Below are 27,293 nucleotides of genomic sequence, written 5' to 3' on the forward strand. Positions count from 1 at the left end.
GAGCAGTCCCTGAACGCATCGCGATCCCCTATCGGTCAGTGGCAGTACTGCAGCCGTGGCTCCGCGCTGGGACTGGTCCTTTCGCAGCCATTTTCTGTCCAACCAAACAGCCGTCTCAGGAAGGTAACCAACCAGGGCTTCATTGCAGGTTTGTGCCTGGCTCCGGCCAATGATTGCTAACCGATTTCTCGTTAGCTCGAATGGAAATGTCCGTCTCTGTCTGATTTTTTATTTGTTGTCTGAGTGAATGAGGGCTGCTCATCAGGAAGTATCCAGCGGGTGAAACTTAAAGAATTGCAATTTAACATCTCGGCCCCGGCCACGTCTTGCTTCGCTCGACACGACAAAGAACAGGCCAACACTGTCTCCGTGGGCGCGAATTGCACCGGATTTTCAATGAAAATGTGCTCCGGGGACACTGTGTGCCTGAATAATTTAACCTCGGAAGGTGGGCAGCCTCTTTATGTTATCCTGAAACCACCGGTTTCATTTATACAAGCGACGGGTTATAAGAAGCTGTAGTCGGCTAAATAAGGGCTGAGATCTGCAGGTTAGCTTGTGCTAGCTTATACATATCAGTGTGTTTAGCTTGTGGCTTGAGTAAACTGACCCCATGGTGGGTTCACAACTCGATGACTAGCACGGTGTGATATCTGTTATTGTTTACACCCTTAAATATCACAAAGGGTGTAACGTCACTTACATATTCAGTGAATTTAAAATTGGAAACGTAATTTGGCACAATAACGTGAGCAGACCTGGTTTTCCGCCGAGTCGATGAGCTTATGAATAATGAGGTCAGCAGCGGTTGCCAGTTGGCTAAAAACAAAGCAAAACACACGTTCAGAGGCAGTGCCCTGTTTGAATTCATCATTTTATCAGTCTGTGGAGCCTTTTAGTGGGCTCATGTTAAAAGCTTTGTTAATTGTGTCATTTTCAGTCCCGGTCGTGACATGTGCAGTAGCATCTTTGTTTGCTTGGTGTTCTTGTGTTGGCTGCATCTAAACATCACAGTCTGGGAAACTAGGATAAACATGATATTTGAAAACACTTGTGTGTGCTGTACGGTGGGGATAAAAAACACAAAATTGCATCAAATATCAGATCCTTCTATTTGTATTTTATTCCAGTGCAAGTGAAAGTTGTGAAGTCAACTTTCACTTTTATTGAGGAAGGGTCCTCTGCTCCTCAGTGTTTGTAACATGCTGGGTCATTAAGCTTCTGCAGGTATATTGCTCAAGCACTGCATGAATGTGTGTTTCTGTGTTACAGATGGACGGAGACAGCTCTACCACCGACGCCTCCCAGCTGGGCATCACTGGAGAGTACATGGCCTCTGGTCATTACGTCCTCCAGTCTCAAGATGGTAAGGGGCAGCCAAAGAGATGACCATCACATGTTAGCTATTAAAGCTGTGTCAAGTTGATAATATGTACGTGTGTTTTTGTTTTTTGTAGACGATGCTGATGAGAGCCTGAATGATCATGATGACAGTGGAGTGAAGGAGAACTTCAGGGAGCAGGACATCTATCTTCCTATCGCTAATGTGGCTCGTATCATGAAGAACGCCGTTCCACAGACTGGAAAGGTTAGTAGCGGGAGGAAGCAAGATTATTTGACATTTTACTTCAAGTTTGGGATCCCTTTTTATAGGGTTTCCTTCAGAATTTTTTTTAAACTGAAATTTATAAGACTGGCTGATACACATACTACATTTTTTATACTAAAATCATAATTTTGATACAATAGTCAAACAAATGTAGTTACTCATAGTTCTTATAATAGAGAGTGAAGATTAAGAAGATCAAGGTGATAATTTCTATTTCTACACCCCATTCTGATAGTCTGGACACACCCTTGCACAGAGGCACATAGTAACATTGGTATGAAAGCTAACAGGCTTTTAGGTTTGTTCAACAAAAGCTGGAGAAAAACTCCTCTGTTGATTTTTAAAGACTGAAGGGAAAGACAGACAAACTGCAACTTCTGTCCCACAGGTGAGTTCTGTAGAAGCACAAGGAGGATTAACGAACAGCTGGTGCGTAATATGCACCACTGGATTCACAAATTTGATCATCATTACAGTCCCCAAAAACTGATCAGGATGAAGTTTAAAGTAGATACAAACCCACACAGAGTGACTAGAGAACTTTGCTGGTGCTGACTTCATAAACGGATAGAAACACTGTGATGGAACGAATAAAACGAAAGTCGACGCCGCGACTTACAGGATATTTATTATGTGAAATGCATCATTACAAGAAAAAAAGCGTAGAGCTAGATTATAACAGGTATCTGTAAACATTGATAGCCTCATACAGTTAAATTCACATTGAAAATATCTGAGAAAAAAAGATCACAGTTCTGATGCCATGGCAGCTTGTGGCAGTGCGCCATTGTCATTTACATGTTGTGGAAAGCCTGCTTTCAGCAAACAATCATTTTAACCCACAAGACAGCGTATCAGCTGGTCCTACCTTGTTCTGTTAATGTGTCAGATTTGAATAAATCATCTGAATTAAGTCCCACAACAACACAAACAAACAGATCAAGGCAGCAGTGGCTGTTTGTGGTTTGAAAATATTTGGCTGCAGGGATTAGGTTTCAGCCTTTACAGCCTGTTGCGTCAGCCACAGCTGCTGACTGACGCAACTGATATTAAGAACTTCTACTTGATAGTCTTGTAGTCTCGTATGTGTTTTTATAAAAGGGCCGAGGGTTTAAAAATACGGATACATACTGATACAATACTAATACATCATACTTCTATTGTCACAAAGCTTGAATTTAATGAAGTGCTGGCTAAACTGATCTCCATCCAGTGTCAGTTTTGTGTGTCAGCGTTTCTTTATGTCAGCCAAACTCCCAGTGTTTTGTCATCTGTATGTAGTTATCCTGCAGGTTTCTATGAACTCACGCCAGTCTTTTACAATGTTACTTCTTCCATTATTTTTAACTTTTGTTATAGATTGCAAAAGACGCCAAGGAGTGTGTGCAGGAGTGTGTTAGCGAGTTCATCAGCTTCATTACGTCAGAGGCAAGCGAGCGCTGCCACCAAGAGAAGAGGAAGACCATCAACGGGGAGGACATCCTGTTCGCCATGTCCACACTGGGCTTCGACATGTACGTGGAGCCACTGAAGCTTTACCTGCAGAAGTTCAGAGAGGTGAGACACAGATTGGTCCAAACAACTTCATACATGCGCAAATTTTGCTACTTCTAATCAGACTGATGAGGACAAGTGGATAATTTTAATCACAGAATCTAACCTGTGATGATTTCTCCTTATCTGGTGTATTTTCAGGCCATGAAAGGGGAGAAGGGGATACCAGGGGTGTCAGTAGGAGAAGGACTGGGAGAGGATCTCACAGACGATAGCTTCTGTACGTATGAAGAGTAAAATGATTTACTTCCTTTGGTTTGAAATTGTGCATATGTAAGAGTTCAGAGTTGTTAAAACGCTTTTCCCCTCTTCCATCAGCAAATCCTTTGCCAGCTGGGATTATCACTGCAGACGGTCAGCAGCAGAACGTCATGGTGTACACCACCTCATATCAACAGGTAAACCACACCGTGAGCTTAGATTTGTTGGGTTTGAGAAATCCAACCATTTTGAAAACATAATACTGCTTGTTTTACACAGTCCTGTTTAAATTAACATCATGATTGACATCAGAAGAAGCTTAGTCCCTTCATTGAAGACGTATGACTTACTTTGAGCTTGTTTTTAAAAAGGCAAAGTTTGACACCTCTCTGAAGGAGGAAATAAACATGGACGAGGCAGTGATGTCCACCTTCTTCATCCTGACTCTGCGTCTGTTTTGCAGATTCCCACCGTACAGCAGATCCAGTTCTCATGACGAGGCCTCAACACATCAGCTCCACACCAGGCCTGAGCTCTGACACTCAGATGACCTCTGACCCTGCCACTGGGCAAAGGTTGTCAGACAGAGGGAGAGGAGGGGAGAAAAGAGGTGTCTGCAGAAACCCTCATGTACAGAGAAATCACTACCTGTTGAGTAGAACGTGTAGTTTCTAGATGTGAGGTACCAGATGTCCTGGAGTGAATCTGGGGCAGCTGGGGAATTGAGGCTTTATTTTAAAGGCTAGTCTTATTACATAATTTAGTGGTTAAATTCTTTCGTGCGTGCTGTTAATGTGTTTGCTTTTATGGATTTTCTTCTTTTTGGGGGGTGGGGTCGGGGTGGGCGGGGTTTAAGGGACAATGTTGAAGATCAATTTTGAAGCCTTCTCTGAACCGAGAGAAGTCATGTTGATATTGCTCATAAATCATGCAGCTCTTTTTTGTAAGTTCACTTATGTACTATGTGCTTTAATGTTATGTAAATCCTTTCAATAAACATTCAAAACATTTGTTTGAAATTTGGATTTTATTTATTCCATTCAACTGATCCTTGTTTTACATGTTTGTTTGTTTTTTCAAATCTGTGCAAAGTTTCAAATTTGTAGAGAGCTTGTTCCACTTCTCTATGGCCCTAAATGACAAAGCAGAATGCAGCGAGGGTACCTCATCTAGGGGTAAAACACTTCCCCCTAGTGGTTGACTTTGTAGCTGTCCATCTGTTCAGGTAACCATATCTTTTCACAAGACACAACAGATAAAAAGCAAAACATCATTGTTAAAAATATTTTGGATGTCTCAAATATTTCAGTTATGGATGTATTTGGCTTGTCTTGCTTAAAAGTAAAGGTGGAATATATGTTTAGGTTTTAACCTTGATATTTCTCACTTACTTTTATACCAGGTTTATACTTAGTAGTAGAGGACGTTTACTGCTTTGGAATAACCTAAATATAGAAATAGCCAACTGAATAACATGCAGGTTGTAACAGTGTTCTTTCACGCATAGCCCACATTGTTAGCACTAACTTTCACCTGACCTGAATGCCGGTAGTCTTGGAATTTGCAAAAGTCCCCACGTGGAAAAAGGAATTGCGAAACACCTCAGATGACTCGCCAACAGGAAAGTCAAGAAGGCTACATGAAATCTTAATAGATTTGGGTTTATGTTACGTTTTACAGTCTGATTAAGTTGCTCATTCACCTTAAATACTCTGCCATGTTTGATTGACTGGCCCTTATACATGGTCCTGAAACTTAATCAGGCCATCTCTAGTATCACAGATGTGGCCGCCACAGAAAATTAAATGTTTCATGTCTTTTTACTTTATGGCCTTCTATATTTATTTTATTTTATTAATTAATAAAATCTAGTTTGGCTTGTTGATTACTTTTTTTATGATTAACCCCCTTCAGGTTTCTGAGAAGTCTTGTATTGATGTGCTGGTTGGTTAATTGCACCAGTTAGAAGACAAAAAGGAAGAGAGTGGTCATGCACGAGGGAATTAGATTTGATCTTTTCTCATATATCGTATAAGAGCTTCTTGTCCTTGAAAGCCACCGTCACCTATCTGATGGGAGAAGTGAACAGTTTAGAATATGACTCTAAGATATTTAAACCACCCTTTACCTATCACTTTTCATTTTATTATTTTCTCATCTCAAGAACACAAATTAATTTCAGCTTTTTCCCATCCACCTTTTTGAACTAACGGACTTCCGTACCTGGCGTTAAGTTTCGATTCTATCACTGATGGGGATAAAACGAAAGTGAACCCGAAGCTGTCGGTATTTACTGAAGTGGGAGGAGCTTTCCTCTAACACATTTTAACATTTCCATTAAAAAACACATTTGACTCCTTTTCTCTTTCGCCGAAAGACTACTTGCAGATAAACAACTGTGTGTACGATCTGGGGACCTGGGGTTTGTAGTCCGTCAGAGAGTTCAAGAAGAATCCTCTAACTCTGCACTGATGTCCTCCAGGCTGTTCTCACGGTTTGGCTTACGAGGCGTCGTCATAAGTGAGTGGATTTTTGCTTTTTTTTGTTTGTTTTTTTGTTATTGTAATTGTACTTTGATTAAAGCATTAACAGTTGTAGTTTTTCAGATCAAAGAAGCAATATACTATACACTGAGAGCAAATATCCTTATTAATATAGAATCAAACAATGACTGACCGACTTCTATCGTCACAGTGCTGTTTTAACAGGGAAATTCCCTCTGTTACTTCATTTCACACAATTATTTTTCTCTTCACAACCAATAAATCCCTCATGTGTGCAGGAGTGACATACTAAAACAAAACATTCACCTCAGGTCCATGTAAAATAAACATCTGCTGTATGCAGGGCTTTAAACTAATAAACCCAACATGTCTGTCTTTCTCTGTTGTCTTTATGGGATGATTGATTTGTTGCTTTTAATAAAAATATACAGGTGAGATGGGTGTTCTGTGCTGCAAAATGGATGATTGTACCAAACCAGTTAGCATCTGGATCTTGTGGTTTTTTTAAAGATATGCCTACTAAATTTTGGACCCAAATGTATGCCCTTGATAGCAGGGAATGTGAGCTGGTTTCAGTGTTTCTTTTGGTGTTTTACAGCCATGAGAGGCCTCAGTAACCACCATCAGTCCTGCTGTGTCAACTCTTTACTGCAGACCTTCTCTGCTACCTGGGAACTCACAGACATACTTGACAGGTAAGACAGCTATGTTGTGTATTCATCATAATGTTGACTTACCAGGATCTTGTTACAACCTAACAAGAAAGCTGCTTGTCAATTGTACCCAAAACCTGAGATCAGTAACAGATTATGAATTGTACAAGGTGGGACTCATCTGGCTTGACAGCGGACATATCTAACGTCCCTCTGCAGCTGAAGAAAGTCCTCTCTGCCTTGAGGAGCAACGCCCCTCATTCAGCCGCCCATATTGACTTCCTCCGCTGCCTGGACAGGCACAGCATCCGACGTGAGGATGAAAAGCTTTACAAACCAAAACTCCTTCATGGTGCCATTCTTCTCACAACTCAACTAAATGTTTTGCAGTTTGCGTGCAGCATGATGCAGATGAGGTGTTGCTGTCCATCCTGAACTTGATGCAGCAGCAGATTAACGACAGAGCTCTGGTCAGTCTGAAGTCAGTTAAATTGTGTATATTTCACATGCAAGTGTTTTATCCATCATTTCATTTGTGTTGTGTTTTGTTTTTCTGCCAGGCTCTGGAAATCCAGGACCTGTACAAGATTTCGGTGCAGACACACGTGCAGTGTTTAGAGTGTACCTCCAACCAGACCCAGACCAGCTACATGCTCAGCTTGCCACTGCACATAAATGAAGATCACAATTCTCTGGTGCTGATACTTTTTGGAACACATCCCCGTTTTTAAGGAGTAATTCAATAATATCTGAAACTTTTTTTCTGTTAATTAGATATAAATGAGGGTTTGTGTTCACTTGCTGTGTTGTGTCTTAGTAATGACCTCAGGTTAAGAGCCAGTGCCAACTGTTGCTAGGTCCAGCAGCTCTTCTGGTTACCTCAGTAGTGACATTTAAGTCTAACCTCCACCTCTGTTTCTGACAAAGTTGATAGTGGCAGTCATTCTTTTTCTCTCAAGATGCATGAAAAATAATACAATGTGACTTTTAAGAGTTAAGTTACTGATCCATATACTTTGTCACTTTTTGGAAAGATCCAGGCTAGCTGTTACTTTGTTTCCAGTTTTTAGGCTAGCCTTAGCTAACTAGCCGTTGCAAACCAGCTGTAGCTACATGCTGACTGTACAGGTTTTAAGTGGTCCAGATTTTATCTACCAACTCTTGTCAGGCAGCTCATTAAAAGAAGTATTTTCAGTATTCATAACTTTAAAGTGTTGCTCACTTGCTCTTTTCAGGAAAGCTGCATGACATCTTTCTTTGAACATCAGGAGCTAAGGGGCAGAAACTGCTGCTACTGTAAGCAATGTGAATCAAAGACCCCAACCAAACAGGTGCGCCTTGTTCCATTTTTTTTTTAGAAAGTATGCACTGTATACTGTCCCTTAACGTCTCTTCCTCTCTTAGGGTGTCAAACTGCTCTCCCTGCCACGTATCTTGCGTGTGCATCTGAAAAGATTTCGGAACAGGAGCGGTAGCACACGAAAAGTTGATTCCAAGGTTACGTTCCCAGAAACCTTTGACTTCTCAGAGCTCCACAAAGAAGCGTTCTCCTCTGATTTCACTCAGGTAAATGTGTTTCACTGTGAGCTCATGTTGACATAGTGTTTCATCTGAAGTCAACCACAAATTGTTTTCTTCTTTCAGGATGACTGCAAGTACACTTTGTACACAGTGGTGGTGCACTCTGGTACTGCTTCGTGCGGACACTATACTGCTTTTGTTCGCCATAAAGACAACAAGGGCTGGTATTATGCAGATGACAGCCATGTGGAAAAGGTACTTCAGTTCAAACTTTTTTAAATACATATTTGTTTTTTGTGTTATTTTCTATGTAAAGAAATTCTCTTTCATGCCAGGCCTCCTGGGAAGAAGTAAAGAAAACATATGGCGGAGGTTACAGGTAAATTACTCACTCTATCACTTTTCTGAGTCACTATTCTCTTTACGAAATGTTTTCTTTTCTTTGCAAGCTACGAAAAAAATGATATCACAGTCAAATGTCAGGCAAATTCTTCATTGAAAGACTAAGTGTAGCATTAAAGTTACTGAACAGAACTTCCCAATTCTCCTCCTTTGCCAGCCCATTTAACCACCAGCTGTGAACTCTTCACAGGAGCTCCAGTTTGATTATGGTGTACCTCAGGGCTCTTGTTTGGTTTCATTACCACTGTTTCTCATTAGTTCTTTAATCTTTAATATATCAAATACAATAGAAGAAAAAAAACATATAAATGCTATTAGTTCATTTTTGATTTACCAAGTAACTGATCTCATTTTGTAAGTTAGTCCTATCAGTTGAAATCGTTGTATGTTAACCGCAGTTGGTGTTAACTAACTGAGGACACTGAGCTTCCACAGAAACTGGTTGAGTAACACGGGTTTAAGTCCATTGATCAAAAGATTCACTCTTACATCAACAAATGTCTCATTGACTCTTGGAGAAAAAAAAGAAGAATATAACTTCCTCATACACCTCAATCAGGCTTCCAGCAAAAAGAGCAAAACCCTGTGACACACCTCATCCTGCCACAAGATGCTTAGTGAGATTAAGATTTTATTAGCACACTGAAAGCGTTCAATGCTTTAACCACGTCTCATATCATGCAGCTTCTCTCTAACCACTTGCAGGATTTTTTTCAGATCTTTGCAGAAAAGCCTTGTTGTCTCTCTGCGGGGATGATTAGAGGCTTAAGGTGGCTGATTCCTTTTTTTGTGCCATGGGGGCTTCCAAACTTTTGAACTCTTAAACAGAGGAAATCCATCCTGTGTGGGATGTTTTCTTGTCTTTCACCAGCTTCCTAACACCTGGTCCTTTTTTAAAACTTTTTATCCCTGTTTGTTGTACTGGATTTTTTTTTACGCTTGCCATCTTGATCACTTACCTTCTCTGTTTGCATTTGCAACAGTTTGCATTTTTGGTTATTAGTCTTTGGGAAACGTGTCAAAGGATAAAGATGTTTGGATTTACTCTATTTTCTAATGGTTCCAAATAAGCATTCGTGAAGATATTGACTTGTTTATCCTGCTATATCCAAAAAAAAATCAGGTTTTCTAATAATTGCTTTTTTCTGGCGATCAAGTAAACAAAACAAAACACAACTATTTTATTGCATGATACAGACATCGTCCCTGTGATGTCACCCATCTGTTCTGATAAAGAGTTTTGACGCATATTGTCATATCTAGCTGTTAGTTGGAAGGCTCAAAGCCTGCTTCTTGAGCAAGCATTCCCAATATGGCCCCCACCAGCAATATGCTTCATTACTCTGTATCAGAAACGGATGGGTGATGTCACAGTGACTACATCCATATGTTACACAGTCCAGGCCTCATCCTAGCTTCTGTTGTTGCAGTGTGAGGTGGGCTTTGAGCCATTTCACTAACAGCCAGACCTGTCAGGTTAGCTGCCCCTCTGATTGAGCAAATTTTTTGATTTATTTTTCTATCAAACTTCAGATGTGTAGAAAAAAATCTTGCCCTGTAAAGTGTGTACCATTAGAGAAATTAGCTATTCAGACCTATGTCATTTTTTTAACCAGGCTGTAAACATGTTTGTCTCTTCATAAAGAGTGGCTCTTTTAAATAGGTTTGTTCATGGTTTCTGGGACTTTCAGAGACAGCCCCAAGTGGACACTCAAAGAACTGCAGTTTTCAGCACTTCTGCCTCTTTGACAAAAAGAAAACTAGGTTAGGTCAGCATTTCCAAAATGGTGACAGCCTTCAATGAGTTTCAGCACTATGCTCAAGAAACCAATTGGTAATGTCCTGAGACTCTATCTGTACAATGAGTGTCTAGAAAAGTTGCAGATCTCAGGAGAATAATTAAAATTTACCAAGTTCTGAGTAAATATAATGTGTAGATGCATGTCTGCTCAGGGATACCGTACAGTTGTTTGAATGCCAAATGCTTTTATTTTGCAGACCCACTGCATACATGTTAATGTACAGAAGAGGTTCAGAAGTTGGTGGACCACAACCTGAGTACTCCGGCTGAGTGGGTGGATGCAGATGAATTCACATAGGATATGGTGCAATACAGGGGAAACATGGGAATTTAAAATAACCATAGGATTGTAAACATGAAGTGATTTAAATTATTATTTTTAAGTGATGTATTTCTTAATGGATTGTCTGAAACTTGTCTCCCACATTTGTCTTTTTTAATCAAATGGTTTTCTAATTCAGATTGAGGACAGTATATGCAGTCATTTCTATCAATCACCAGTAGATGGTGCTGAGGACTCAAAACAGTGATGGGTTTCCCTTTCAGAGACCACACACATTCTCAACACTCAATCATTCTGGGGGGTTAGTTTGGGAGAATGCTTAGCTGAGATATTCACAGTTTTAAGGGAAATACCTGTTATTGGACTCAGTGCTCATTTTCCTGACACTGTGTTTTACATAATGAGTCACCATTCAACAACAATGAATTCATTTTTTTTCCACATTAGCGCTGCCAAAACACTCACAAAAAGTCTTTAGGATTCAGATTTTTTTTTAAGCACTTTTTCATGAAATGCAAACTTCAGCAACTCATCAGAGGTGTCATTGTTGTTCCATTCCCTCACATTTATTAAACCCAGCACATGGGAACTCAGAAATGTACAAAGAAGAAAAAAATTAAGTTAAAAAAATGAAACCATATTTATAATATTTTGGTATTTATCATTGAAGATGTGTACAGAAAAAATTTGTGTGGTAAGTTTTGTTGCGGAACTGATATCCTGCAGCTACCAAAGGGGGCGGGATCTGTGCATTAACAGGACCTCATGTTTGAGATGCAGCAGAGAGCACGTGTCTAAGAGGAGCATTGTTCATTTAAGCTTCTGCAGTATTTTCTGTAGACCAGTGAAGCCGGAAGTTTTGTTTTTTAATCCCTATCATAGTAACAGCTGAGACTTTGGGTGTCAAACTGCTCTCCCTGCCTCGTGTCTTGAAGGTGAACTGATGAATCAGTGCATTGGGGTTTTGGTATTCCCTTTAAGGAATGGTCACACTTCTTTACTCAGCTTAATTTAGTTCACTTTATTATTTCTGTATATCTGTAAGCACAAAAGTGCTAATAAATGCCTGTAGCAAAAAGGAACGCCTTATGTCCATAATTTCAAATGAAGGGGAGTCGCGTTGGCTGTCAAAGGAGCCTCTAAAGTTCCCACTCGCTAGGCCAAGAGTCAGGGGACCGTGTGAAATGGTGCCTATGTGCCGCAGAGCGCTGACAGAATGGAACATGTCTGCACACTGCCACAGGCATTAGGCCTCATGCTTAGTCTTTCCCACTGCCATGTTGCATGAAGCAGTCCTCTGTACAGGGGGTATCATCCTCCACGGTGGGGCTAAACGCCACGGCTGGATGTGCACAATATGTATAGGTTTAAGTCATCAGTGGCTAAGTGTGAAAGATTGACAGTGGAAATATTTGTAAAAGAGACAATTCATGTATGCTTGTGACTGAAATGCTCTTGAGTTAAGCTCCTTTTCTGCTTTTCTGTGTGTTGATTTTGGACAAAGTGAAGCTTCTCATTCACTGATCTTGTGCGGTACAAGTGGTGCTAGAGTCTTCCGACAAATCTCATTCTACTTTCTTTAAACAAATGTTTCAATCATTGTGAATATTTGTATTGAAATAAACGATAAAAGTTGTTTTTTGTGTGTCTTGTCTGACACCTACAGACAGTTTTCGGCTCCCCCAATAATTACAATTCATAATACAGCAACAGTCATTTTGGAGGTAGTCATGTTTGTTTTTGTAGGCCATGAAGAAGAATGCCTGTTCGTTTTAGTCTGTTACGTGAACTGCTGCCTCCCAGGAGATCGACGCTTGATGCAAAATCATGCTAAACGCTAGGTCAAGCTAACTCTTCGAGTTAAGATTAAGACATTGACTGATAATGAGTCAACTAATAAATCTAACTTGATGGCATTTTAAAATAAACTGCATCAGCTGACCCCTGCGCTCATGGACTAATAAACAAGTACTGCCTGCAGCCATTGCAGGCAGCCTTGTCAGTGTGATTACATATATGCTTATTCAAAAAAGATGATTTTTACAAAATTGTTCAAAATGGCTCTCAATGGCTTGTTCTTCTATCCGCGTGCACTGGTGGGGTTAATGTCGTCACAACTCGTCGCAAGTTTTGCCCGTTTTAGGGCATGACTGATTTGTCTGACAGGTGGGCCCTGTAGTAGTCTGGAAAGAGGCTTAATATAAGGTCTACCTCCTTGCGTTATCATTACTCAAACAAGGTCCAGTTCAGATTTTCAAGGATGGCCGCCACCGACGACAATATGCTTCAAAACTCTGTATCAGAAACAAATGGGTGATGTCACAGACACCACATCCAGGACTTACCCTTATAAATGAATGACATTTTTCTTATCCTGTGTGACAGCATTTCAAATCTTAAACAGATATTGGATAGTTTTTTGTTCATTCTGTTATTATATATTGTGTGTTTCCATAATGTCTCTACAGTTACAAAAAATATTTTACACAGGTAATCGATGACGTAACGTGATCAGATTTGTTTTATGTACTCGGTAGTTATCAAAGTTTTTAATCACATTGTATTTGTATTGTAATTGGATTCAGACAATAAAACTGAGGATATAAAATGATCACTTCTACTTTCGATAATGATAAGTATTTTGCTGATTAGACATGCGTACTTTCACCTCAGAAATCTTTTGCAGATAAGCTTCATTTTGTTGGACAGTATGTAGAAGAGGACAGGTGTAGAAGTATGAAGTTTCAGCAATTTGGAATACTCAAGTGAATATTAGTTCCTCAGTATTGTGCATGCTGCTATCTATTTCATACCACCTCATCTTAAATTCATCCTTTAAAACCAGACGTTTTGCCCTTATTGTTGAAAGCTGAAATCTCAGATGACAATATTCCTCACCCTCCAAAGAGCTGTTTCTTCCCTTTGTGGGTTCTTAATCAATAATTCAGGTTGTACCACCATGTGTGAAATACATGTTAGAAGAGCAGCTGTCCAGCACCGCCCTGACATTGAACGCATCGCAGACAATAACAGTGTAATGTATGCCAAAGGCAGGACACTCATGGTGTTGAATGAATGTAGTCTGAAGTATAGTGTCTTTTCCAGCATGTGCGGCACGTGCTGGAGGTCTTTGTCTCTATTGTTCGAGATTGAGCTCTGGACTATAGATGTGGTTACTCGGACACTTTATGGCAGATCATAAACTGGACTATTCAGCTCTTTATCTCTTACAGGTGTTAGCCAGTCAGCCAAGGACACCGTATGTTCTATTGTTTTGGTGTATCATTTCTCCTGCAGCATGTGATTGACACTATAAATCTGTAAAACTAGAAGAAGAAGGAGGCCATACAGCTTGATAGGCACGTAGGCAATAGCAAAAGCATGATACTTCTCTGGTTCTGCAGTGTGGCAACACTTGAAATGTTTTCTTTGGAGAATAAATGGAGGTTCATTAATGCCTTGTAGTCATTGTTGATGTGTGTTTACCAGTTACTAGGTGAGCACATCACTGCGATGCGTTGAGGAGAAAATGGAATTTGGCTATTTGAGAACCACTCTTAAATTTTCCCTTTTTTGTGTGGAGGATTTCACAGGCTTAGATAAATGCCTGTGTCTGACTGAAATGTTTTCTGAAGCAACAGCCAGCCACAAAGTATTCCAACCCTCTGTCTGTTCGGTGATGATCACCAATAATTTCATGTCATGTCACTTGTCAAAGTTATTAAGTTACTTTCCTCTGGGCTATTCTGCCATAAAAGGCCGAGTGCAGTAAAGACAGAAGCAGTGAAGATCAATATAACAGATTCAAAGGTTGTTGTGCCTGAATTTGATGTCTAATCATTGGCCTACTGGTTGTTCTCCTGGGGTGGTCCATGCAAGAACAAGAGCTTTGATGGTGATGATGGTTTGGCTTCATTGTTTCAATTAATCAACATTTTTTAAATTATATAGCGCCAAATCCTATAAAAAGCTACCTGAGAATGTTTTACAAAAACAGCAAGCCTATATCGCACTCTTATTTACATTACTTCTCAAGGTCAGCAACATTTGGAGCAGCTAACAGCTAATACTTTCACACCAGCTAGCTTCCTCTTCTAGCCTAGCTGCACAGAATTAGCTGTTGTTTTGCTAGTTTTTAAATGGGATATTTTTGTTATTTGGTTGTATGAGTTACATGTCACTAGTAGTAGTAGTAGAAACAACAGATACATGATATAGCTTACTTTGAAAGACTGGGACTCAAGCACTTATCTCAGTTTATTTATATGCTCTACATTAGTGGTCCCCAGCCCCCAGGCTGCTGACCTGTACCGGTCCATGGGTCAATTGGTACCGGGCCACACATAAAAACTACTCAACTTACATTATTTCAGTTTGATTTATCATCTGATTCTGAACCATGTTTTTTTTTTTTCTTTTTTTCAAATGACTAGGTTCTCTCTCTCTCTCTCCTACCTGTCTATGACTCATTCTTGATGCCAAGCCCCCTAAGCTAGCAAAATGGAGAAAAACAAAAATCTTTGTAAAGTGCTCTACATTACCATCAGGTAGCCTGAAAGTCAGAAAGTGTTTTTATTTTCCACGATTTGTGAACACATTTTTCCACCAACAGCGCACAGATCAGCCATATGTTGCTGCTAGTTTCAACAAAACAAACATACAAAAAAATTAAATAGTGACTGGAGCGGGTGGTGCCAAAGAATTATCAGAACGGACACGCGTGAATACCTTCATGAGCCAAAGTTAGCAGAGGAAAAGGTGGCTCAATGCTCTAGAGGGAAAAGCGAAGAAGTGTCTTTGCCAACTGGAGAGCTGGAGAGATATCATTTTACTTGGTGGTGCAGGTTTGTGAGCTGCAATCAAATTCCCACAAATCGAAACAACTATTTATTGTCATAAGAGAGATTGGTACCAACAAATCCCTCAACTCTTGGGAATTAAATTAAATCAGCAGTTCACATACGGCTTCAGTCTGTGACGCCCATCGACCAGAGTCCACTTCTGTACTGAACACCATAATTGTCACCAACTTTCTTCAACATTCAGGAGTTAAACTGAGAAACCAGAAAAGTTGAACAGAAGAACATCTTTAAATCGTGACAAAACCTGTGCTCAACCTGTGAGCTGCTGATGGGAAGGACTGAGCTCCAAAAAACTACAAGCAATAATAGTTTTGTTGGGTGATCTAAGGCAGTCTTTGCTTAACATAATAACAAACTGAGATGAAAAATCGTGATACTTGCTTTATACCAGTGGCATGAATATCATAAATTCAATCAGCTCAGTTTGTTGCAGGTGGAAGAGCATGTCAATGTTGCGCCCACAGTAGTGTAAATAAAAAGGGCTCTGATAGCAAGGTGATGAAAAATGATCTAGGCAGTGTACACTTCTCTAAAAGTTTGTTAAGTACGTGACAGACTGTCCCATTTGCAGAAAACTAGCCCAAGGGATGTTTCTCATTGAAGGGTCCAAACTGACTGTTAGCCACTGTTGCTAATACAATTAATGGTGACATGTTACTCCTGCAGCCCCACTTGAAAAAAAAGAATGTGCGATATCCTTCGAGGAACATTTTGAGGCAAAATTTTTTAATGTTTTACATTTCTTTTTCTAAATTCTGATATGAATATGTTTAACATACCCGCTGTAAAATGAAGTCTTTAGCCTTGTAGGGAAGAGCTGAAGCTGTCTCATTTAGAGGTTGCAGGATTCATGTTCTGGTTTATATATAACTCCTTTAAAGGAACCATTTCCTTGTCCTATGTCTCTACTCGGTTCCTCTTTCTTGTTTTGGACAAAGCTTGTGAATGGTGGCTGCTCCTGTCTATGCTCTGCCCCTATGAGATGACTGTGTATGGGAGGATGTTTGCCTTGCGATGTCAAAACTGAGACCCCTAACAAGCCCCATCCTGACTGCCTCCCATCGACTCTGTCCTTTATAACAGGAAATCACAGGATATCTCAGAGCAGAGGTGGCAGGACAGCTCACGCAGCTATCTTTTGGTTTACATGTGATGTTTTGAATGGGAAATGGATCTTTGCTCTGCAGACGTCTAACTCAAGTTTAACTGAACGAAGAAGAAGAGCATGCAGCTGAAAATGTGTCCACTTACTCCATCTTTAAAGCCAAGTCGTGCATATTTTAACTGACCTAAATCTGGAAGTACAAACCCAAAGGCGTCCATAAAGTAAGGTTTGTCTTTTATCTTTGACATGTGACCCGAACACTCTTGTCTCATTTTTAAAAATGGCTCCTCTCACTTCATATTTGGGTTGTATCGAGGAACAGTTTCTCAGCTTTTGGTGTTAACACATATAGCGGCCTGTGAAAACACCATCGGGCTTGCACTGGAATTTGTAGTATGAGCGATCATGTCAAGGAAGAGGCCTTATCTTTCCCCTGTGAGTTCATAAAATTTCCTCTCTGGTGGTGGGAGAAGGGGAGTCTGGGCAACACAGACTTTGCCTCTCTTCACATGTTGAAGTCATCCTCCCTGAGATTCTTGGCACTCGGATCATAATAAATACAACATCTGCAGGATTTTCTAGGAAAAGGGGATGTCGAGCAGTCAAAGCACTAAAAGTGTACAGAAAATAAAAAGTGCGGTTCAAATTTGGTCTAGGCTGGACTTGAGCTGAGGTTGAGGTTGATTCACTTGCATTTCGGTTGACTCCATATAGCCAGCAGCACTACTATTTAGTAGTTAATGATACATATTTTTCTGAGGTATTTATATTTACAAGCGGACTTCCAACTGAGAGGAGTCGGCAGCATGTTACAGATGTTAGTTCTCACAGGAGGTGAGCGGAGGCCCCCATGGTAATTGCAGTCATGACATGCATGGTTATATGACCTGATGCCCCACCCTAGTCTTCATAGCTGTCGTTACCCTTCAGTTAGCGCCTTATCTCTGCTCCTTATCATCAGTCTCAGGATCTAAGGAAGATCAGCCGTCGCCTCAGATGCTGCTCAGGTTACAGGTGAAATGGCTTCACTGAAGGGCCCGGTAAACCTACTTGTGTCTGGGTCTGTGCGAGCTCCTGCTCTGACATGCTCACCATCATGTTTGTGCGACACCAAAGTGGTGGCCTATTTACTGATCCCACACTTTTTGGGTGCGGTTTTTTTTGTTACCTCTTCCAAGGAGGTTATGTTTTTATGAGTGTTTGTCTGTTAACAACATAACTCAAAAAGTTAGGAATAGATCTTGATGAAATTTTCAGGAAATGTTCAGAAAGGTGATCCGGATAACCTTTTGGATCCAGGATTTTTTCAAAGGTTTCTTTATCATTGTGATATAGGGCTTTTTTCACCATATGTGTATAAAACTCCACAATAAATGCTTTTTTTGCTTTGCAAAACAATGCAAGACAAGGTCACCATAATTTCTGACAGATGTAAAAGTACGATCCAGATCCTGGCAATATTCTGGATACTAATATCTGGAATATGAAATATGTACTGGGTCATCATAATTTTCAACACTGTCAGGTAACTCATTATCGTACAAACCTGCAACTAACACCAAATTGTAGCAGACAGTCTGCTGAAAGGAAGTATAACATTAAAGTAGGACTAAAGTGTTGCGTGACAATCAATATGCTTGGCGGTCTGCGCTCTCTGAGTGCTTTTCTAGTTTTGGATGTGATAAGTTTTCATTCTACTGGATCTTACCACAACAAAGCAACTCTCACGGAAATGTTTGAAACAGGTGAACCTGAGCATTTTGATCCCTTGATAGATAGATCTGGCATCTGAAAACAATCATCATTAAAATAACAAGTATCTAAATTTTCACCGTTCAGGTGGGGTACCCCATGGAATATATAACATGCAGGGACACATTATGGTAGAAAAGACACTTTTCTGTGCTGGAGAGCTACACTAAAGCAACAGAAGAATAGCAGTAAAGCTGTGTGGGTTGGCAAACTCCGCTCTGTGCTTGGACATGAGCATACACCAATATTTTGGTCGTGCTCATGTTTGATCAACAAGGACTGCTGCGACTTGCCTGTAAAAGTATTCATCAAAACATTATCTGATCATATCATAATAAATCCTCTTCTTCTCATGGCATCTCTTAAATTAAAATACACCGTCTCTGGCCTCTCACTATACAGGAATGAATGGAATTGCACCTTGAGGCAAACTGCTGCCTCAACGTTCCAGCTCTCAGCTTGTGATAAGCCCACAACAACCTGTTAACTGCTGCAGACATGCATTTCGGCTGTGCTTGTGTATGCATGCCAATCAGTTGCTACATCAGCGCTCCAGTTAATGATTTGTACAGTAGAAGAAAAACCTGACAGGGGGAGGACACACAGTGAAACTGGCCTACATGCAAACAATGTCGTTTTTTCACTTCTCCTTGGGTGCACCTTGCAATGTTTAAGAGATCTGACCCGCTCTGCCGTTCGCTTGCTCGCTCTGCAAAATGGGCTGGGCACCTTGAGAAGTGAGCTATCCATTGTCAAACCTCTTTGACCCGCTCTCTCCTTCTGCCTCTCCTATTTCCGCACAAAGACTCTCTAATGCCAGGTAGCTGGCGCTGGCATTCCTATTGCATTCCACCATGGGGAAGTTGCTGGGATCAGGATGAAAAATGCCTCAAACAAAGGCCTACTCTCATTCACAGGGTTTAGGGTTCTGTGGGAAAGTCCAGGCTGGACAGAGGTTGGATGGCAGAGGAATGTGAAGCAGGGTATAGCTCACACAGGCCCTCATTTATCAATCTTGCATGGAAACTGATGCAGATTTGGGGTAGAAACGAGTTATGGCAAGGTTCATGCGTGATGTGCGTACCTGGCCCATCATGGGCATCATTTTGATAGCAAAAAACAATTGTTAGTTAAATAACTTGCTCCTATATTTTCGCAGTTCAGCTAGCCTGATGGGATGCATTATGTGCAATGCCGATCTGTGCATGAAAATGAGGGTACACCCCAATTTTTTTTTTTTTTTTAGATGCACATTCGAAGCAGTAGTTCTCAAACTCTTTAGCTTTGTTACAGCTTCATGCCACTTTCCAATTTCAGTGTTAGGTAAGCTGATATGAGCTAGAAGTTAGCTTAGCCTTACATAGAAAGCAAAGAAACACCTGGTCATAGAGTAAAATTAAATCCACCTGCCAGCAACTCCAAAGCTTATGAATTTCCTGTAAGTGGTCAAATTTTAGTTGTGTTGGTGTAACTTATCAATAGAAAAGATTTCAATCATTAAGCACTCACTAATTCACCCATAGTGTTTTTAGTTGTTGAGGTATGAGGTCCATTCCTTCACAGCCTCATGCTGAGGTTAAGAGCCTGACCCTGGTTCACCCAAACCTCCCCTGTGTCAAATCTGAACCCTGGCTTGTGAAGGTTTAGAGAGGAATTTGCTGTGAGTTTCTTCTCTCTTTCCAACAAATACCAGCGAGTATTTTTGATAAAGCATCCTCAGGTAGGACAAAGACAACGAGTACGGCTCTGCTGAGTGTTGGGCATGAACTTTCATTTTCAACCAGGTGTTGATTGTAGTTTGTAAGTAAGGCAATTTATAGTTCCTGCCAGATTTTTCTGCAGTGTGAGGTATGTTCAGATTTTTTTGTCTTCCCTGTTCTGCTCATAAGAAAATCATAGCTGCTCTGATTTGAAATAATAAACATCAAACCCACTCACATTTATCATAAGATATCCTTTTATGTGAAGGAGCTCAAGGTGGATTATCACCTGAGCTAGCATGAAAGCCCAGACCGACTGAAAAAGGAAGTGCAAAAAATGCAGCTGCGTCTCCGATAGGCAACGTGAAACTTAAAGCCAGTTTAAAGTCTGAAGTGAAAGACACAATAGTTTATACAACATACTACAACTGACAAAGAGAGGAGATGAATGGAAACTGCTACAGTGCTGGGAATACTAGCTAGCTAAGCAGCCAGCAGCATATCCTGTTGTAATATCATTGCACACAATTGTACATCATGTGAGGTTCCAACATTTCCCACATCTGGTAAGATTTAGAAAATCTTTGAGTGCCTTGTGGGCCAGGTTTCATTCATGACTTTTATGTTAGCATCTTCACAGTGCATGCATTAGCTTGCAGATTTTAGCTTAAAGCCATGCTGTGCCAACAGTAAGCATTGGTGTAACCTGTTAAATATGTAACCCAAAATTGAATTTGGAATGAAAATCCTCACTCTCTTTCATTCTCACATCACTCACACAGACTAGCTTACAGAACATTTCTGAATGTATATACAGCAGGGAGCAGGGCTAACCACAGTGGTTGGCGTCGTGCTAAATACGTAACCACAAAGCACAACAACTTGCAGATGAAACTAGAAATCAAAGGTCTGCTGTTAAACAGGAAGATGTCCCAACTATTTTCAGTACAAATAGCATCAGTAAGTTCTTCTGCTGTTTCCACATTTCACACATAACTTGCAGCTTGATTTAGGCTAGCTGTCAACATTGTCTATCTGCATGTGACTGAAAGCCGGCACTTGTTGATAAATCTCTTTCCTCAAAGGCTTGGTCCGACTTGATTCTCTTTCTCATGGAGATAAAATCTCTGGCAACACATCCCAACAGTTAAACCTGTCATTTGTTTATACTCCGAGCTGTGGCAGGCTATCAGCTGGTGTTATATATCAGCCCCAGAGTCTGTATGCAGTCTGTGTGTGGTTGTGGGGGCGTTGGGTATGCAGGGAAATGAGAGGAGATCTGATGCAGCCCACATGCCCCTTCGGACTCTATGATGTGGCTACAAGACTTCCTCGGAAATGCAAGGCCTTCTGGGATAGCACTTAAGTAGTCTCTTGAGTTTAGTGAGTGTGTGCGTTTACATAAGCCTGAATCTCTGCTTTTCACTGTGTGTTTCAGTGTTGTTAAACCTTACTCCTTTGATTGCAGGGATGGAGTTGGCAGACTGTTGCTTTCCAAAGAATTAGGGAGTGTCGCTGTTTGGGAAAGGGCATGGCAAGCCTTAAACACACCGACAGGTAATTTTTTATATAAATGTGGCAAGATCCTAACTGCAACTCTGAAACACCACGCGGAAAAGACCACAGCTTTCTCATGGGCTGTTATCAGTCTTATTTAAACATGGTGCTCAAGCTCATGAGATAACCAGTCAGCTATAATCTTTGCTATCTGCTATGTTTTGCATCACGATCAGGCCGTGATGCATTAGTAACTACTGTAATTCATAGAAAGTTAGTTAAGATGGGGAAAATGTTCATGTTCAGGGTTATTTGATGCTATTTTTAATACTTTCCTGCTTTGTGTTAAGTGAATAAGGCTGCTGAGAGGCCCAGCCCCTCTCATCTGCAGCCTGTTACGCCGAAGCGGGGAGGATGACATCATACTGGTCTCGGAGCGGCGGCTGGTAATTGGCTCACTCTCCTCCTCCAGCGGCACGGGCCAAACAGAACACACAAGTGGAGCCAGGCAATGCAAGTCAGATGCACCGGGTTTTTCCAGAGTGGCTGGTGGGGCCTCAGTGCAGACTGAGAGCCAAGAGGCCTCAGAAAGGGGTGCAGCAGCCCAACTGTAAATGTCAGAAATGAATGAAGGGCCTCAACCTCAAAATGAAATCTGATATTAACGCGCTCCAGGCGAGTCTGTTTGATCCGCTGCACAATCCGCCGCTGTAGTCGTCTGGATAACTGCGCCTATTCTCCATGATATGACACTGCAAAAGCATTTTCATGTGGAAGTTCTGTGAGAACCGACGTCAGAGAGTTCCCAGCCCACACAAAGTTCCATTACAGAGAGACTTAACGGCTGCACCTCTGGCTGCAGAGGAGCAACAGCCAGTAATTGTAATATTAAAATAAGTGTGCAATCTCTCAGCTCTGACGACGTTCACATGCCTCTCAATGCAGATGCATTACTGATGTCTGATGATGTAAAGCTCCACCAGGCATTATCCTTAAATTCTTTGCACATGTAAAATATGGCCGGAGGATGAAACATCTGGAAATAACATCAAATCTCTGCAGGTTCAGATGTGTGTCTTGTCAAAGAAAATCTCACCAGCAGGACAATAACATGCAGAAACAACTAATCCCATTATTCTAAAAGCAGCTATTTGATGTGGCAGCATTAGTAAAAGCTAATTGGTTGCAGTGGGTGTGTGAATGAGACCTGGCTCTACCCTGTGGCCAGTTTCACACACAGCGCATGAACTGTTAGATACCTCATTTCTAATAAAGCACAGGCTTTATCTTTTATGGAGGCTGCCCTGTCATACCACCATCTTTCCTGCTATGTGGTAGGAGAAGAACAAAACTGAGTCGCACTGATCTTGTGATTGCATATGCAGAGGATTACATAAACCTCTCTGTTATCATCTAAGAGAACAGTTGTGAGAACATGTTTGGCGTCTAAAGCCTGTGTGGGAAAACATGCGTCCCTGCTATGTTAAAAGAAGGTGCAGTGCTCAACGTGTTGGCACGTGCCCGTCCGTCTGTCTGTTGCCCATTGTTGTTTACCCACAGAAGTGACAGATAAATGGGTGTCAGTTGCAAACAGAAAGGTCACAGAGAGCTTGTAGGTGGTGGGAACATCCAAGTTCCTGTTTCAGCCAAGAAGCAACTCAGCGTCTGTGGGCATAAAAATTATTGACTGAGCAGAAAAACAGCTTTCTGAAACTGGTCTTTGAATGTTTTTCCTCTGCTCTCTCAGGTACTGCACTGAACCATGAAGTTATGGACTCTGATCATTCATTGTGGGTGTTATTACCATAATAACATAAGTTTACTTTCAGTTTGCTGATGTGAGTGGATTGTGCATGTGGGCTCTTAAAGGCACAGTGTGTATTATCTAGTCACATTTAGAAGAACAGACCTGTTAGAAATTGATATAATCATAAATATGTTTTTAGCGATTAAGTTTTTGACGTAGAAAAAGGATGCACATAGGAATGAGACAGCCAGCTTGCATTGCAAGCTTTTGTAATGTTCAGACAAACCAATAACCATTTTGTGTTTGAATTACGGGACCATTGTTGCCTCCCCATTTTGGCTCTGTTTTTGGTCTCCACCAGCCTGAAAATTGAATTAGTTGGTTTTCAGTTTTGAATAGACATTATTAACAAGCAATGAAATATTTCATTATAGTCCAACCATTCATGCAGTTATCTTCCAACCCATTATGTGAGTCTGTGCCACCAGCAAAGACCATTGGCCCATTTCCCTGTTCACTTCTACAACCTAATCTGCGGGGATACTGAAGGCTGGTTTATGCTTGACGCGTCTGCGGGTCCGTGCGGCTTTGTGCGAACTAATGGCGTCATTTCCACACCAACGCCCCCTTGCGCAGTCCTTTTCACACTGAAAATTTCTTTGCCACACACATATTAAAAAAATTCCCAACCTGCTGGACGGAGTTGCCCAGATAAGATGGCGGAAGTGGTCGAAGTGCAGAAATACAAGCATCCGTATGAATTTTCACACCATGATAACAAATGGCCCACTTCCACGCATTGGCTCAACTCTACTCGGCCTGAGTCTACTCTACTTGTTTTGTGATGGTTTTCCACTAGTCCCGTTCTTTGACCACCAGGGGGCTGGGTCGCCATAAAACAGCTGGGTGACACCACACCCACGCCATTTTGAGCGTGACACAACAATCACAAACAATGGAAGACTTGGAGGCAATAGTATACTTGCTGCTCAGTCTGTAGCCAAATGGAAGAGGAAAAAAAATGGCGGGTGGCTCTTGTCCTCTGTTTTGCGCTCATGACTCATAGATGACGACATTGTCTGACCATTCAGTAGCCGACAGTAGGTGACGTCATCTTTTAGTATCGACTCAGCTTGCTTGGAACTAGAGCGGAGTAGGTACTTAAACTAGCTTGTTTTAGGAGGTACCAGGCCAGTGGAAACACGCTGCTAATCGAGTAGGACCGAGTAGAGTAGGGCCAAAAGTGGTATACAGTTCATAGTGTGAAATGGCAGCTACTCTTGACAGAGAAAAGGAATCTGTTAAGAGAAACTGGAAAAATCTCTGGGGAAAGATATGTTAATATGTTGGAAACAAAGCCAAACTTCTTCAACTCTTGTTTAGTTCTCTGGTAGAAGTACGTATGTGATATACCGCCTACGCTGCCCCCTGCAGTTCGGGAATGGACACCAACGGACGCCGCGCAGGGTTGAGCATAAAAGCCTCACGCATTCTCTTGTACGGATCTTGTGCGTCTCATTGCGCGTCACATTCGTCCAGAAAGCACAACACAGCTTAAGAGGTTCCAAGGCCAGCAGAGACATTGTCTCACCATTGTGTCCTGGGTCTACCCCGACATCTTCTCCCAGATGGGCAAGACTAAAGCACCTTCCCAGGGAGGCATCCTCACAAAATGCCTGAGCTACCTCAACTGGCTCCTCTTGGTGCAAAGGAGAAGCAGCTCTACTTTGAGCTTCTCCTGGATTTCTGAGCGTAGATTGACTAGTAAATTGAGGGCCGTGCCTTCTGGCTCTGCTCCCTCCTCACCACAACGGACAAGTATAACGTAGGTATAGCTGCCAGGCTAAGCTAGCTTTATAATGAGATTCATGTCACTTTTTATTCTGAGATAATAGTGAATTCAGAACACTTCATATGATCTCTGATGATTCTCATAATCTTTTATGAGAGATCTTGAATGGGCCCGCTGAAAACTGTCCAAGCTACAAGTAAGTAAGGAGAAGTACCTAGCTTTGGCTAATGTCTCATCATGTTCACAGATGTCGTTTAGGGATGGGTATTCATAATGCATAGAAAATGTCAAAACTTCCTCTTTTTTAAAACACAAACTATGACTTGGAAAGGATTGTGAAACCAATTTCCACTTTCACTTCAAGGTAGCCACCTACGTTAGATAAAAGGAAGACAGTAAAAGAGACAATTTAAGTAAAGAGAGGCCTCCATCTTTAGAGCATGGATAATCATCTGTAAAATGCCTCAGGGTTTTGCAGATAAGACTCTCAGCCATCAAGAAAAGTATTTGTCAAAGCATTCACAAAATAGCAAAGGTTTCGTCAGTGTTAAACCACTCATGACAATAATGAGCAAGCATTTTTACTTCCTGTAATTATCCATGTGAGGACAGAGGGCTTATTTTCTGTGGACAGCTCAAAGTGCTAGTTTAAGTTTGATTTAAATGTTTACTCAAAAAAGTAAAAGGTCATATCTTTTGAATTTTACTGCTACTGATGAACATTTCACATCTTTTCTGCCTCTCAGCTGGTGAGCTAGCTGTCGAGGCAGAAACTGTGCCGGAGGGAGGAAATGATTATAGCATACGGGAATGTGTTATCACTTTCCCCCTCTTGTGCTTGCTCTCTCACAACCAGCTGAATGTCATATATTTGTATTTCTTATCTGGTAGATGAGAAAGAAGCACATTTCACAACTTTGGATAAAAATGACACGTGTCCTCCGCAGTTTTTTTTTTTATTTTAGATTTGAACGCTTCCCGGTGTCATGTCAAGACGATTAGTCCAGACAGGACTTGTGTAGAGAAATATTAAATGTCATGTTGGCTGTTGTGTGGCTGTGGTTGGACGTCTATATCATGTTCCTTATCCATCAAACACCCCTCTGCGGAGGAAGCAGACCCAGCTGTTGTTTGCTATTGATACCTTTGTTTCTGCTCTCTGCAGCAGTCTGCAGCCTCAAGCCCTCAGCTGCTACTTCACTTCATATTTTTGCCTGTCTACCTTAAAAATTCCTGTCTCATTCTTTCTCACAGCTATGCTGAGCTTGAACCTGTCAAGATGACTTCATATTATTCAAGGTGTCATTCCAGAGATGTCTGCTAACTAGCAGGTACGGCTAACTACAGAAGCAGAGAGAGAAATCATTTTGACGTTAGCAAAACTTGGAGTTATGCAATGTGAGTCTTGGCTCTTAGCTTTTTAACGCTGTCATGGACTAAGAGGCACAGGCTATACAGTTAGACTCTTGTTAGTACAAAATAACATCAGATCACACAAAGAAAAAACAGTAGCATTTAACAGCTAATGTATGCTAGATAAAATAAACCCTCTGTTGGACTAATTAGCAAGATGAAGCTAGCTGTGTTTGGTTTTCAACAAAACAAATTATGAAGATACATGAGCATCATAATGTATTTGTTAAGGACCAGACAGAGAGAAAATTTGAGTTTGTTTGCTAGCTAGTTTTGGCCAACTAAAGTATGATACACACTGGTGTCTAAGTTTGGGAGATGTTTGGTGAAATAAGATGCAAAAAGGTGACATGTTGGCCTTGCTGTCACCGGTCGAACCAGCCGTCAGCCGACTGGCAGCACTGGCTGTTCTGGACTTTTCCAGAACGTCCAGATGGCCAGTCCGCCCCTGATTGCTCCTCATGTGTTTCACCTGTGCCTCGTCAGGCAACTGTGTTAGGATGCGGTCACACTGACAAACCATGCTGTGCTTAAGCACACTTCAGTATGGTGGCCCTGAAAGCGCACGGCGCTGCAACTTAAGAAAGCAAATGCACTGCCACTGTGTTGTAACGCATTTGCAGCGTGTTTGTCTAATGTCTTGTGTTGTGGTCTTTGCAGTGTGTTTTCTAAGTGCTGCGCACCTACTGTCAAATTGATGAAGATGTTTTCTTAATTTGCTTGTGTTTTGCATATGCTTTCTTAAGTTGCAGCGCTGTGAGCTTTCAGGGCCACCGTACTTTGGCCCTAAAGTATGTTTCGAATGGCCAGCGTGACCACAACTGTGCCGTGCTTGAGCAAAATTCACTTCTTTGCTTGGCACGCTTCACAGAGGTGGGTTTCGGCACGGTTTACTTC

General features: G+C 41.3%; 2 protein-coding genes across 4 annotated transcripts; both read left to right on the forward strand.

The window, feature by feature from the left end:
* The first annotated feature begins 47 nt into the window (after window positions 1–47).
* On the forward strand, window positions 48–4,197 carry nfyba (nuclear transcription factor Y, beta a). 2 transcript variants are annotated; one of them, XM_074698278.1, is made up of 7 exons: window positions 48–148; window positions 1,273–1,366; window positions 1,458–1,588; window positions 2,969–3,166; window positions 3,305–3,383; window positions 3,482–3,561; window positions 3,828–4,197. In XM_074698278.1, exons 2-7 carry the CDS (start codon window positions 1,273–1,275, stop codon window positions 3,858–3,860), a joined length of 615 nt encoding a protein of 204 aa, XP_074554379.1. In that variant the 5' UTR covers window positions 48–148; the 3' UTR covers window positions 3,861–4,197. The 2 variants fall into 2 exon arrangements, with proteins under 2 accessions (XP_074554379.1, XP_074554380.1); XM_074698279.1 differs by lacking the exon at window positions 48–148 and adding an exon at window positions 162–448.
* Window positions 4,198–5,654: 1,457 nt separating this feature from the next.
* On the forward strand, window positions 5,655–26,906 carry LOC141810329 (ubl carboxyl-terminal hydrolase 18-like). Of its 2 annotated transcripts, none has more exons than XM_074697745.1 (10): window positions 5,655–5,884; window positions 6,467–6,563; window positions 6,692–6,834; window positions 6,912–6,991; window positions 7,082–7,216; window positions 7,757–7,852; window positions 7,926–8,087; window positions 8,166–8,297; window positions 8,378–8,421; window positions 26,238–26,906. In XM_074697745.1, the coding sequence occupies exons 1-10, from the start codon at window positions 5,836–5,838 to the stop codon at window positions 26,305–26,307; spliced, it is 1,008 nt and encodes a 335-aa protein (XP_074553846.1). In that variant the 5' UTR covers window positions 5,655–5,835; the 3' UTR covers window positions 26,308–26,906. The 2 variants fall into 2 exon arrangements, with proteins under 2 accessions (XP_074553846.1, XP_074553845.1); XM_074697744.1 differs by lacking the exon at window positions 26,238–26,906 and adding an exon at window positions 10,443–12,079.
* The last annotated feature ends 387 nt before the right edge of the window (window positions 26,907–27,293 follow it).

This window comes from Halichoeres trimaculatus, unplaced genomic scaffold, assembly GCF_033239565.1.
Source record: "Halichoeres trimaculatus isolate MK-OKI-2021-1 unplaced genomic scaffold, fHalTri1.1 fHalTri1_scaffold_21, whole genome shotgun sequence".
Taxonomy (NCBI): domain Eukaryota; kingdom Metazoa; phylum Chordata; class Actinopteri; order Labriformes; family Labridae; genus Halichoeres; species Halichoeres trimaculatus.